General features: G+C 35.2%; 1 protein-coding gene across 1 annotated transcript in view; it reads right to left on the bottom strand.

Moving 5' to 3' along the window:
* ANKAR (ankyrin and armadillo repeat containing) overlaps positions 1 to 14,306 on the bottom strand; it is an 86,254-nt gene that overhangs the window by 4,372 nt on the left and 67,576 nt on the right. Inside the window, exons 17-22 of the mRNA XM_081242596.1 lie at positions 13,981 to 14,087; positions 12,179 to 12,301; positions 5,355 to 5,513; positions 4,532 to 4,649; positions 1,820 to 1,929; positions 60 to 256 (exon numbers count right to left, since the gene is read on the bottom strand). Of these exons, the coding sequence (XP_081098722.1) occupies positions 60 to 256; positions 1,820 to 1,929; positions 4,532 to 4,649; positions 5,355 to 5,513; positions 12,179 to 12,301; positions 13,981 to 14,087 (814 nt within the window). The remainder of the gene's footprint in view (positions 1 to 59; positions 257 to 1,819; positions 1,930 to 4,531; positions 4,650 to 5,354; positions 5,514 to 12,178; positions 12,302 to 13,980; positions 14,088 to 14,306) is intronic.

The raw sequence follows: 14,306 nt of genomic DNA, 5'->3' as shown, positions 1-14,306 counted from the left end.
TTCCTTAAAAATTCCTCTCAGTAATTTTACTACTGCAACTTCAAATATAGAAACAATACCTTAAAGAAGGAAGTCCCACTCTTTGTTGCATTTGAAATTCCTTTAAAAATGCTGGGTTTATACTTGCATCTCTGCTGATATTCTTTGTTATATGAAGGAACTGATTAGGCTTATTCCTGCATTCCTTTAATAAGATTCGGAAAGCATTTGCATTGTAAGTTAAGTAGCCAAGAGCACTGGAGCAAGCCATGCGAACCTAAATGAAGAGGAAACAATTTCTCCTTAACCATTTAGCTTTGTTCTTAAAATATCTAACCCAGTGCTCTCATTAAATATTTCATAGGAAAGTCTCTGTAGCTATGTATAGCAAATATGTATGTCAACTGATGGCACTCTATAGATAGAAGCATAGCAGCAATATTTTTAGGGAAGGCTGTCAATTGCCATTGATTTCTAGTAGTTGTTCTCAGTCCTGACTGCATTGTTAGAATCACCAGGAGTTTAAAAAAAAAAAAAAAAAAAGCCCACCAACTAAATACAGACTCTCTTAGTAGAATCTGGCATTGTGTATTGTTTTTAAAGTGCCACAGGTGATTCTAATGGGCAGCCCGAGTAAGAACCTTTGAGTTTGAACTAAGACAGTAGGTCTCAGTCTTCATTGTGCACTGGAATCATCTGGATAACTATGAAAATCATGTCTGTATTCCACCCCCTAGAAACTGATTTAATTACTTTGGGGTGCATTGAACTGAACATTAGGATTTTTCAAAACTGCACAGGTGATTGTAATATAGGAAACCAAGTTAGAGAGTATAGCATAAAAGTAAGTTAAAAATAAGCTGCACAGGGAAGCAACTCAATTTTCCAGGGCAAAACCAAAGAAACAAGCACAAGTATCAGGCCATGGGACTCCAGAAAAAGTAATTATTTCTTTGAAGGAAATACCCTCTGCATTTGACTCTGAAGCAATTAGGTTGTTCATATAATTAATAAAAGTATATTCCTGGGAAGTTCTTAGAAGAATCTGTTCATGGTGGCATAAGAAATGTCAAAGAAAGGAACATAAACCAGGCCCATGCAGGGTATCAGAAGGTTGACATAGTGGTCTTTACACTGGCATCTGACTGCTGTATAGGCCCAAAAATCTTCCACACCTTGAACAGTGGTTCTGGACCAGCAGCCTCAGCTTCTGGGAACTTGTTAAAAATGCAAATTCTAGGGCCTACACCAGATGTATTAGATCAGAAACTTGGTGAATGGAGCCCAGCAGTCTATGGTGGAACAAGTTCTCCAGGTGATTCTGTTGTACCTTAAAGTTGGAGAAATACTGCCTTAGACCCTGTGGGAAAAGCAAAGGAAACACTACTATGTGTAGTAGTGTTTTAGAGGCAAAACACTACTATGGCCAGCCTGGTCTTCAGGTGCCCTCACTCTAACCCTGTTTGGCAGGTAAGGAAAATTTTCCAATGGATTCCACTTTCATTCACTACAAATAATCATAGAAATGACAATGATTTTAATTATAAAATATAAAATATTTTATAAATAATTATAAATTTCTGTATCATCCATGTACTTATTTGTAGACTGAATCTTAAAGATTGAAGTTAAAATGAATGTGCACATTTTGTGGAAACAAGAATTGTGAATGGCAAATGTAGTACTAGAAAAATAATCAAATTTTGAGTTAGTAATATGAACTATTATATGAGACTCAACCTGTGGAGAAATTAGCCTGCAGAAGTGAGAGAGAGGCAAATTATATTTTAGAATACTCTATTTTCAAATTAATTAATTAATTATTATTATTTTTTTTTACCTCTTCTTGCCTTGAGTACAAATGATAGCAGAGCCGTTGGATTGTCCCTAATGTGGTAAGTGCTTCTGGAATACCAGCTCTAGAATGAGCCAGGGTAGCTATTAAATTCCCTATAAATTAAACAACAAGAAAAAAAATGCCTGTGTTATTTAATTGGTATAAACTGATATACTGTGCTTTCATTCACTTGCATATATTAAAGTATTAAAAAAGGTTTGAGGGACTTCCCTGGCGGTCCAGTGGTTAAGAATTCACCTTCCAATGCACAGGATGCGGGTTAGATCCCTGGTTGGGGAGCTAAGATCCCACATGCCTTGCGGCCAAAAAGCCAAAGCATAAAACAAGCAATATTGTAACAAATTCGATAAAGACTTTAAAAGTGGTCCACATCGGGCTTCCCTGGTGGCGCAGTGGTTGAGAGTCAGTCTGCCGATGCAGGGGACGTGGGTTCGTGCCCCGGTCTGGGAAGATCCCACATGCTGCGGAGCGGCTGGGCCTGTGAGCCATGGCCACTGAGCCTGCGCGTCTGGAGCCTGTGCTCCGCCGCAACGGGAGAGGACACAACAGTGAGAGGCCCGCGTACCGCAAAAAAAAAAAAAAAAAAAAGTGGTCCACATCAAAAAAATCTTTAAAAAGATTTAAGTCACAAGACATTTCTATTAATGAAGACCTGCTGAGAAAAAGCATGTGTGTTAAATGTAGAATAAACTTTCCCCAAAATTCTGGTTTGGTTTTCTGTCACAAACAGTAAAAGTTAAATAGGTTTATTTAACAGTGGGGAATTTTGAAAAATCAGAGGTTTTCTTCCTCTTGGCTTCAGAATATATTTTGTTTTGAGCTTTTATGGTTTGTTTGTTTTAATGACTATGAACATAATGTTTGAACTACTGTAAGAAAATTTAATGTCCTTTTTGCAATTCAGATGGCTTTGAGTTCAGAGCTTAATGGTATTTTAAAACCAAGTAATGTATTACTTATTGAAGTTTATGATCATTGAAGTTCTTGCCATAAAAAGAAATGTTTTGAGATTGAAGTAATAAAGTGATCTAGTAATTAAATAAATGTGCAGCTACGAACTTAAGATTGTTTTATTCAAATTCGTGTTTTATTTTTAGAGCTTTCATGTGATATTCTTTCACAGTATTGTCGCTGTGTTGGAATAGGTGTAACACAAATTTTAAGATATAAATGTATTTTTACATTTGTGGGTGGATACTTTATTAAGGTATTAACTGAGTTTTTGTTCTCCTTGTATTTTTTTCCAGCCTCCATTATAAGCCAGGAAGCCCTTTGTATTTATTGCCTCAGGATGAGGAGGGCTGGGTTATATGGCCTAGAGCAAAAATTGTCTAAAGATAACCTTTCTTTCAGGCTTACATTTTCAAAAGCCTGAGTTTATAGAAGGCATTATGCTAGGGGGAAGGGACACAGGAGTCTTTAAAGATAGGGAGTAAGAAATGGGGAACCAATGGGGAAGGGCAGAGAATCTAAGACTAAAACAGAGATAGCAGGAGCTTTGAGTGAAGAATGGCTAAGTGGTGTACATAGGAAAACTGGACACTTGGCAACAGAAATCTGTTTCTGCAAAATTTTATGCTTTTGGAACATCTTCTGGAAACCATATCAACTTGGACTTGAGCATGTCATTTATTTTACATTATACCTGAGGCCTGAATATCTGGCTTTGCTTGAGATACCCCAGACATGCATATGGCTCTGGAGATGCATATGACTCCAATGGTGGAGTGCAGAGAAAGCCCAATAATTTTTGAGATTGTTTCTACCAGCCTGGGAAAATTAATATTTGAAAGCTAGAATAATATGGCATTTCTTGCACAGAAGAGTTTGTGGAGTAAAATTGAAACCCACTACAGTTGTTTTTCAGGGTCATAGAATTACTACGACATTGAATTAAGAATGTTATTTAGATAAAAATATATTTAATAACTTCTTTTAAACATGTATTTTTCCTAGATAGTTTTCATCAGAAAGTTTTTGTTTGCTTGAATTTACCTTCCATGCCAAGTAAATACACTCCATAAAAATGTAATTTTATGGCAGCAAGTGGAGATTCCTTCACTGTGTTCGGTAATCCATTTCAGTTAAAAAAACAAATACTTTATTTTTTGGTAGTTGTCACTCCATATGGCTGTCGTTTTGATACTGTTTTATGCTGTATTGAGCATGATAGATCAAGAGAACTAATGTATTGATCATCTGGAGAGTTAGGTCTAGATAGACATAGTCACACAATTAGCACTAACTATGTCAAGAACTCTGTTGGGCCATTTTGCTTTGCTATATTGCCTAGCAACATAGAGAACTCTTAAATATTAGACAAATATGCACAATTAGTCAAAAGGAAACCAGACAGAGGTTATCAGTATAAATCTGCCAGTATTATTATAAATCAGTGTATAAATTTTGTTGTTGGTAGCTCATAGTTGAATTCTCATCTTACATTCTGGAAAAAGTAATTAGGAGTTCAAAAAAGTAATTAGGAAATCAGAAAGGTTCTATTTGGGGTGCACAGTAGACTTTCATTGTTCCATGTAGCCTTAACTCTGGAGTTCCATGTAGACTTATATGAGTTCATTCTTCAAACTGTGTGACAGAATATCAGGCTTATTATTTTATTATTGCTCAGGTTACCAAAAAAATTTTTTGTAAATAGTTTTAGGTGGATATGATTAGCTTCTAGTTATTTCTTACCTGTCAAGACAATAGTAGTGGAATGAACTGAATATAGACTATCAACTAAAATAGTAACACCTCTTGCAGTCAAAGTAATGTGATCCACATCTATAATGACTTTAGCTAATATAATAATCTAAAAACAAAAAAGAGGCATAGAATCATTAAACATTTTCTACTCAGCTTCTGTAATTAACCTTTTATTTCTGAGGGGATACTTCTTGGAAAAGTAAGAGGAGTAATTTGGTATGATTCAATGAGAAGCGAGCTGTGTGGGGAGGACCTAGAGTACATATCCCTATCTGATCACTGCAGTGACCATCGTAGGCCATATTTTTCTTTCTACAATGTTTGCAACTTTTGCATTGTTGACGTATGGGTTGATAGAAAATACTTCTAAAGGTCATAGGATAGAAAAAAAGAATAAGACCAAGAAGAATCCAGATACATAAGGTTGTCTACATGGTTGAAGAATTAGATGATCAGCTAAAGATTTGCAGTTAGAAAACTTGTCTTGGACACTACCATGTTTCTCTACCTATTTCCTTGTAAAATAGGGGTGATGAAAATAATACTATATTTCTATCAATCTGATAGGGTTGTTATAAGCATCAGATGAGATATAAAGACAAAAGCGCCTTGTGACTTGTAAAATTTTATATAAATGAAGAAATCCTCATAGATAATGGAGTTTTTATGAGGTGAGGAAGGGACTGGTGTAAAAAATACTGTGAATTTTACAAAAGCAGTAAACGTTTTTCCAGATCCAAAGTTTTTTCTAATTTTTCAGTTTTCACTAAAAAGACATATTGATTTGAAGTTTTAACCTTCAATTTTATACCTGAAAAGCTGCCATTGCCTTTTCAGTTTCAAATGTTGATTCAAGAAAAGGTTCAAAAGTTGATATGGTCATTATTCCACTTTCCAATATTAAGTATTGTTGAAAGTGACTATTGAAGGCAAAAAGGGTTAACGCATAGCCTGCTCTTAAACAAATATCCTAGAAATAAGAGAGACATGCATTATCTTTAACTTACTTCATTTGTCATGTTACTCAAGGTAATAGGTTTTGAATTCTTACATATTAAGATACATTTCATTTGTATCTCTGGGAGTAAAATATGACATTATTGGGGAAAAGAGATAATAGAGTTACCCCAGAATGTTATTGAACACATAAAACAGAGAATTAGGTTGTGGTATCAGGGAGAAGAAAAGAGAAAAAGTTTTAATTTTTAAACAGAATTTTAGATTACTGATTATGCAAATGAATAATAGGAAACTCCACAACTTCATTAAACTTCAACTTTTGTTTCAACATATTTTTCTTTCAATATTTTGAAATAGAGCTGATAAATCAAAACTTCTCTTGTATAGCATGATATATATTGAATTTTATGCATTGTGAGATATCTGTCATTTCCTAAAATAAGTACAAATTTTACAAAAATTCTACTGTACTATATTCTAAGGGAGAATAAAAGAAAAATGATTTCCTTTTAAAAATCGCATTTTAACATTCTGGGACTGGGCAAACAGAGCAAAAGCCAATTCTCCCTTAGGCAGTCCACTTGCCAAAGATTAACAAGTATGGTCCATCTTCTAGAAAGACCCAAAAGATACAATCTTATCACTAAATCTTATTTATAATATTTTATTTGAACATGGTAGTACAGAGAGAACTTAGTCTTAGTGTGAGAGAACCATTAATCTTAGTGAGTTTTCTTCTGCTGCTCTTAATCATATAAAAATGCTATAGGTACATACTGAAATATTTACAGATAAAATTATATGATGCCTGAGATTTGCTTCAAAAGTAATATAGGGGAAATGAGGGAATATATAAATAAGATTGGCCATGAGTTGATAACTGCTGAAGCTAGGTCATGGGAATATTTGTTCACTATGCTACTTTGTCATTCTTTTTCTGATTGAAATTTTCCATAATAAAAATTATGTACTGGTGTGGCTCCCAAGAGCTCAAAGTGGAGGAGAGCAAGCACCACCGAGGCCCCAGGTCCCAGGCAGCAGCAGCAGCGGCAGGGATGGCAGGGCAGGAGCCAGTGGCCTGAACACTCTCTGCAGCCCCTCTCCTGGGTCTTCATGGGCCTTGACTGCCCCAGCGCCCAACTTTTCTGCCCTCTCCGCCCCCTCCCCCAAAACTCCAGCAACAAAGAAAAGTAGTCCGAGAAGGAGGGCCAGGACTTACTGAAAAATAAGAAAGAGAGCGCAGACAGCAGAAGCAAGAAGAAGTACAATCCTGCAGCCTGTGGAACAACCACATTCACAGAAAGATAGACAAGATGAAAAGGCAGAGGGCTATGTACCAGATGAAGGAACAAGATAACCCCCCAGAAAAACAACTAAATGAAGTGGAGATAGGCCACCTCCCAGAAAAAGAATTCCGAATAATGATAGTGAAGATGATCCAGGACCTCGGGAAAAAAATGGAGGCAAAGATTGAGAAGATGCAAGAAATGTTCAACAAAGACCTAGAAGAATTAAAGGACAAACAAACAGAGATGAACAATACAATAATTGAAATGAAAACTATACTAGAAGGAATCAATAGCAGAATAACTGAGGCAGAAGAATGGATAAGTGACCTGGAAGACAGAATGGTAGAATTCACTGCTGCGGAACAGAATAAAGAAAAAAGAAATGAAAAGAAATAAAGACAGCCTAAGAGACCTCTGAGACAACATTAAACGCAACAACATTCACATTATAGGGGTCCCAGAAGGAAAAGAGAGAGAGAAAGGACAAGAGAAAATATTTGAAGAGATTATAGTCGAAAACTTCCCTGACATGGGAAAGGAAATAGCCACCCAAGTCCAGGAAGCGCAGCGATTCCCGTACAGGATAAACCCAAGGAGAAACACACAGAGACACATCATAATCAAATTGGCAAAAATTATCAAAAGCAGCAACGGAAAAATGACAAATAACATACAAGGGAATTCCCATAAGGTTAACAGCTAATTTCTCAACAGAAACTCTACAAGCCAGAAGGGAGTGGCATGATATACTTAAAGTGATGAACAGGAAGAAACTACAACCAAGATTACGCTACCCGGCAAGGATCTCATTCAGATTCGATGGAGAAATCAAAAGCTTTACAGACAAGCAAAAGCTAAGAGAATTCAGCACCACCAAACCAGCTCTACAACAAATGCTAAAGGAACTTCTCTAAGTGGGAAACACAGGAGAAGAAAAGAACCTACAAAAACAAACCCAAAACAATTAAGAAAATTGTCATAAGAACATACATGTCGATAATTACCTTAAACGTGAATGGATTAGATGCTCCAATCAAAAGACACAGGCTTGCTGAATGGATACAAAAACAAGACCCATATATATGCTGTCTACAAGAGACCCTTCAGACCTAGGGACACATACAGACTGAAAATGAGGGGATGGAAAAAGATATTCCATGCAAATGGAAATCAAAAGAAAGCTGGAGTAGCAATACTCATAACAGATAAAATAGACTTTAAAATAAAGAATGTTACAAGAGACAAGGAAGGACACTACATAATGATCAAGGGATCAATCCAAGAAGAAGATATAGCAATTATAAATGTATATGCACCCAACATAGGAGCACCTCAATATATAAGGCAACTGCTAACAGCTATAAATGTGGAAATCGACAGTAACACAGTAAAAGTGGGGGACTTTAACACCTTACTTACAGCAATGGACAGATCATCCAAAAGGAAAATAATTAAGGAAACAGAAGCTTTAAATGACACAATAGACCAGAGATATTTAATAGATATTTATAGGACATTCCATCCAAAACCAGCTGATTACACTTTCTTCTCAAGTGCGCATGGAACATTCTCCAGGATAGATCACATCTTGGGTCACAAGTCAAGCCTCAGTAAATTTAAGAAAATTGAAATCGTATCAGGCATCTTCTCTGACCACAACGCTATAAGATTAGAAATGAATTACAGGGAAAAAAATGTAAAAAACACATGGAGGCTAAACAATATGTTACTAAATAACCAAGAGGTCACTGAAGAAATCAAAGAGGAAATCAAAAAATACCTAGAGACAAATGACAATGAAAACACGACAATCCAAAACCTGTGGGATGCAGCAAAAGCAGTTTTAAGAGGGAAGTTTATAGCTATACAAGCCTAACTCAAGAAACAAGAAAAATCTCAAATAAACAATCTAACCTTACACCTAAAGGAATTAGAGAAAGAACAACAAACAAAACCCAAAGTTAGCAGAAGGAAAGAAATCATACAGATCAGAGCAGAAACAAAGAAAACAATAGCAAAGATCAATAAAACTAAAAGCTGGTTCTTTGAGAAGATAAACAAAATTGATGAACCATTAGTGAGACTCATCAAGAAAAGAGGGAGAGTACTCAAATCAATAAAATTAGAAATGAAAAAGGAAAAGTTACAACAGACACCACAGAAATACAAAGCATCCTAAGAGACTACTACAAGCAACTCTATGCCAATGAAGTGCACAACCTGGAAGAAATGGACAAATTCTTAGAAAGGTATAACCTCTCAAGACTGAAACAGGAAGAAACAGAAAATATGAACAGAAAAATCACAAGTAATGAAATTGAAATTGTGATTTAAAATCTTCCAACAAACCAAAGTCCAGGACCAGATGGCTTCACAGGTGAATTCTATCAAACATATAGAGAAGAGCTAACAGCCATCCTTCTCAAACTCTTCCAAAAAATTGCAGAGGAAGGAACACTCCCAAACTCATTCTGTGAGGCCACCATCACCCTGATACCAAAACCAGACAGAGATACTACAAAGAAAGGAAAATTACAGATCAATATCACTGATGAATATAGATGCAAAAATCCTCAACAAAACACTAGCAAACAGAATCCAACAACACATTAAAAGGATCGTACACCATGATCAAGTGGGATTGATCCCAGGGATGCAAGGATTCTTCAGTATACACAAATCAATCAATGTGATACACCATATTAACAAATTGAAGAAGAAAACCCATATGATCATCTCAATAGATGCAGGAAAAGCTTTTGACAAAATTCAATACCCACTTATGATAAAAATTATCTAGAAAGTGGGCATAGAGGGAACCTACCTCAACATAATAAAGCCTATATACAACAAACCCACAGCAAACATCTTTCTCAGTGGTGAAAAACTGAAAGCATGTCCTCTAAGATCACGAACAAGACAAGGATGTCCACTCTCACCACTATTATTCAATATAGTTTTGGAAGTCCTAGCCATGGCAATCAGAGAAGAAAAAGAAATAAAAGAGATACAAATTGGAAAAGAAGAAGTAAAACTGTCACTGTTTTCAGGTGACATGATACTATGCATAGAGAATCCTAAAAATGCCACCAGAAAACTACCAGAGCTAATCAATGAATTTGGTAAAGTTGCAGGATACAAAATTAATGCACAGAAATCTCTTGCATTCCTATACACTAATGATGAAAAATCTGAAAGAGAAATTAAGGAAACACTCATTCACCATTGCAACAAAAAGAATAAAACACCTAGGAATAAACCTACCTAGGGAGAAAAAAGACCTGTATGCAGAAAACTCTAAGACACTGATGAAAGAAATTAAAGATGATACCAACAGATGGAGAGATATTCCATGTTCTTGGATTGGAAGAATCAATATTGTGAAAATGACTATGCTACCCAAAGCAATCTAGAGATTCAATGCAATCCCTATCAAATTACCAATGGCATTTTTTACAGAACTAGAACAAAAAATCTTAAAGTTTTTATGGAGACACAAAAGACTCCGAATAGCCAAAGCAGCCTTGAGGGAAAAAGCAGAATGGGAGTAATCAGACTCCCTGACTTCAGCCTATACTACAGAGCTACAGTAATCAAGACAATATGGTACTGGCACAAAAACAGAAACATAGATCAATGGAACAGGATAGAAAGCCCAGAAATAAACCCACGCACCTATGGTCAACTAATCTATGACACAGGAGGCAAGGATATAAAATGGTGAAAAGATAGTCTCTTCAATAAGTGGTGCTGGGAAAACTGGACAGCTACATGTAAAAGAATGAAATTAGAACACTCCCTAACACCATACACAAAAATAAACTCAAAATGGATTAGTGACCTAAATGTAAGACTGGGCACTATAAAACTCTTAGAGGAAAACTTAGGAAGAACACTCTTTGAGTGTTAAATAAATAAATCACAGCAAGATCTTTTTTGATTCACCTCCTAGAGTAATGGAAATAAAAAGAAAAATAAACAAATGGGACCTAATGAAACTTCAAAGCTTTTGCACAGCAAAGGAAACCATAAACAAGACGAAAAGACAACCCTCAGAATGGGAGAAAGTATTTGCAAACGAATCAACGGACAAAGGATTAGTCTCCAAAATATAAAAAGAGCTCATGCAGCTCAATATCAAACAAACAACCCAATCCAAAAATGGGCAGAAGACCTAAATAGACATTTCTCCAATTAAGACATACAGATGGCCAAGAAACACATGAAAAGCTACTCAACATCACTAATTATTAGAGAAATGCAAATCAAAACTACAATGAGGTATCACCTCACACCAGTTAGAATGGGTATCATCAGGAAATCTACAAACAACAAATGCTGGAGAGGGTGTGGAGAAAAGGGAACCCTCTGGCACTGTTGGTGGGAATGTAAATTGATACAGCCACTATGAAGAACAGTATGGGGTTTCCTTAAAAAACTAAAAATATAACTACCATATGACCCAGCAATCCCACTACTGGGCATATACCCTGAGAAAACCATAATTCAAAAAGAGTCATGTACCACAGTGTTCATTGCAGCACTATTTATAATAGCCAGGACATGGAAGCAACCTAAGTGTCCATCGACAGGTGAATGTTTAAAGATGTGGCACATATATACAATGGAATATCACTCAGCCATAGAAAGAAAGGAAATTGAGTTATTTGTAGTGAGGTGGATGGACCTAGAGTCTGTCATACAGAGTAAAGTATGTCAGAAAGAGAAAAACAAATACCATATGCTAACACATGTATATGGAATCTAAAAAAAAAAAAAAAGTGGTTCTGATGAACCTAGGGGTAGGTCAGGAATAAAGATGCAGATGTAGAGAATGGACTTGAGGACACGGGGAGGGGGAAGGGTAAGCTGGGACGAAGTGAGATAGTAGCATTGACATATATACACTGCCAAATGTAAAACAGATAGCTAGTGGGAAGCAGCCACATAGCACATGGAGATCAGCTGGGTGCTTTGTGACCACCTAGAGGGGTGGGATAGGGAGGGTGGGAGGGAGACACAAGAGGGAGGGGATATGGGGATATATGTACATATAGCTGATTCACTTTGTTATACAGCAGAAACTAACACATTGTAAATCAATTATACTCCAATAAAGATTAAAAAAATAAGGAGACTCTGCACATTTAAAAAAATTGTTATATTTCAAGATGAAATATGACAACTATGAAAAATATGGAACAATATTATTCCATCATTACAAACTAACAACCCACCAAAGAGATTTTACATTTCTTAAATAATACATTTGAATATTGCCATGAAAAAAAAAAAAGAAAAAGAAAAAGACTTGGTGAAATTTTGAGGATGTAGTCTCAAAATCATTTTCTTCTAAATGATCTCTAATATTTTGTATAGTTATTACCTTATCTTGTGAGTGAAGAAGATAAAGGACATCAGCATAATTAAATCCTTCATTTTCTTGTAATTCATTCTGTAACTGATCATTCCTTAGGACAATACATGCCAAGGAAAATGCCACTTCAACCTAAAAATGTGATTTTCAAAAATTATTTTTCACTCATGGTTTATCAAATGACATATTTCATTATACAAATATTTATATAGGATATACCAATCAAAGATACCATAAAATCCATTAATTCCATCTCTCTGACTAGTATTTAGAGAGTGGCGTTTACAACTTCTGGAGAAAGTCCCTTATAATTTTTAACAGCTGAGAAAATACCCTTCTGTGTGTTGCACAATCACAAAGCTTCATTTGAGGGCATAGCGGGAGGCAACAAGGGCCTGCAAGACATGTGAAGAAGTTTCTCTTAAGTGCATAGTTGCATTCCTTCTACATCTAAAAAAGGTTTTTTAATTTCCTAGCATGAATTATAAAGCTGTTCTGAACTGCTTGTTAGCTACTGACCATTGAGTTGTAACGCTTTAATAGAATGCCTTCAATTGAAGCAAAACACTGAGGAAGCTTTCCTCTTCTAGTTCTGGAGTCATTTAAGGAGGTTGCTAATGAACCTTGTTTATTATTGGGCTCAGTAGGCAAATTTTTTAAGTGCTACACCATGCATTTCTATGAAAAGTGTGAATTTGAAAAGCATGATTATTATTGCAAAATTACTATAGAATCTTACTTGAGGAAAAGTATTAAAATGTATTTATGTTTTGTTTTAACAAGTTTAAGAATGCAGTGAAAATGTATACTGAAATACAGATAGATGCAGTTGAAGTAAACTGGCCATGAAAATGTACATTTTAAAATAAAAATGTATTTTTATGTGTCATTTTCCTTCATCTTGTGAAATTTATTTGTACTTTAAAAGTCGTTGCAGTTTTTACATATAATTCAAGCCAAAAAATTGCTAGCATATGCCTTTTTTTGTTTCCCTAATCAACTCCTGTAATGAAATAATCTCTTTCACAGCAAGAAAAGCCAGATAACTTATGACATCTTTTCTGATAATAAACACATTCCTTAAAAGAAACAACGCTATGTTTACTTATATATTTCCCTCCTATGTTATTTTTCTTTTCTCACTTCCAGCAAAGCACATACCAAATTTTGTAGAGAAAATATATTTCTTGTCCTTATAATTTCTGTCTGGCCAAGTATAGATGTCCTGAATTTCTAAAACCTTGGTAAAGGATTTGAATAGATGTGAATGTCATTTTATTAAAGGCATTTTACTAGAAGTAAATGGAAGAGTGAATGACTCCTCAACAACTCATAGTAATACCTAGCAGTGTCCACCCTTGAGATAACTATTGCTGCCAGACAACACAGACTGCTTAGTAGACGGCAGGGCTGTATTGATGGTGTGGCACTGACAGGATTCACTTATATTTGAGAAATTTTGCTACATAAATCACACATCCTCATTATCCCCACCCAGTTTTAGCAACCAGTATCTGAGGAAGTAGGGAAGAAATCCTATGAATAATCAAATATCTGAGGAATAAAACTTCTTTGATGAGTAAGGACATGAGACTTTCTTATTATATTTGAAGAAACCATATTTTAATAAAATTTAATGGTATCTTTGCTACTATCTTTGTAGTAACTTTTTTGTTTAAACTTCTAAGATTTTGTTTAAAAGGTTAAATATTTTTATTATACTTGTGAGCTTGCCTAAAGATACAAATTATTCTTAAAAAGTCATTTATGTTAATTTTTACTATATCACACACAAAAAATCTTATATATACCTTAATATTAGGAGAGGGGTGATTTCTCAATAGTTGGATAAGTACTGGAAAGGCATTTTCTTCTACAAGCAATTGTTGACTAATGGGATTGCTTGTATGGGCGACACCTATAAGAATCCAAAACTCCATAAGATAATATTTTTTCCATCTTGAAAATGGTAAAGTCAAACATAGCTCAACATATTTGGTTGATAATGTGTCCTAGCGTAATATGGTTGGTAAATTACAAAAGGAAATGCTATATTGACACTATTTTACCTTAATTAATTTTTTAAAAGGCAAACTGGATAAACATGGAAAATTTACTGTTAGAAGTGTAGATGGTT

Source organism: Mesoplodon bidens (assembly GCF_964165515.1).
Source record: "Mesoplodon bidens genome assembly, chromosome: 8".
Lineage (NCBI taxonomy): Eukaryota > Metazoa > Chordata > Mammalia > Artiodactyla > Ziphiidae > Mesoplodon > Mesoplodon bidens.
The sequence above is the reverse complement of the archived record's forward strand: the minus strand, read 5'-3'. Positions and strand labels throughout refer to the sequence as shown.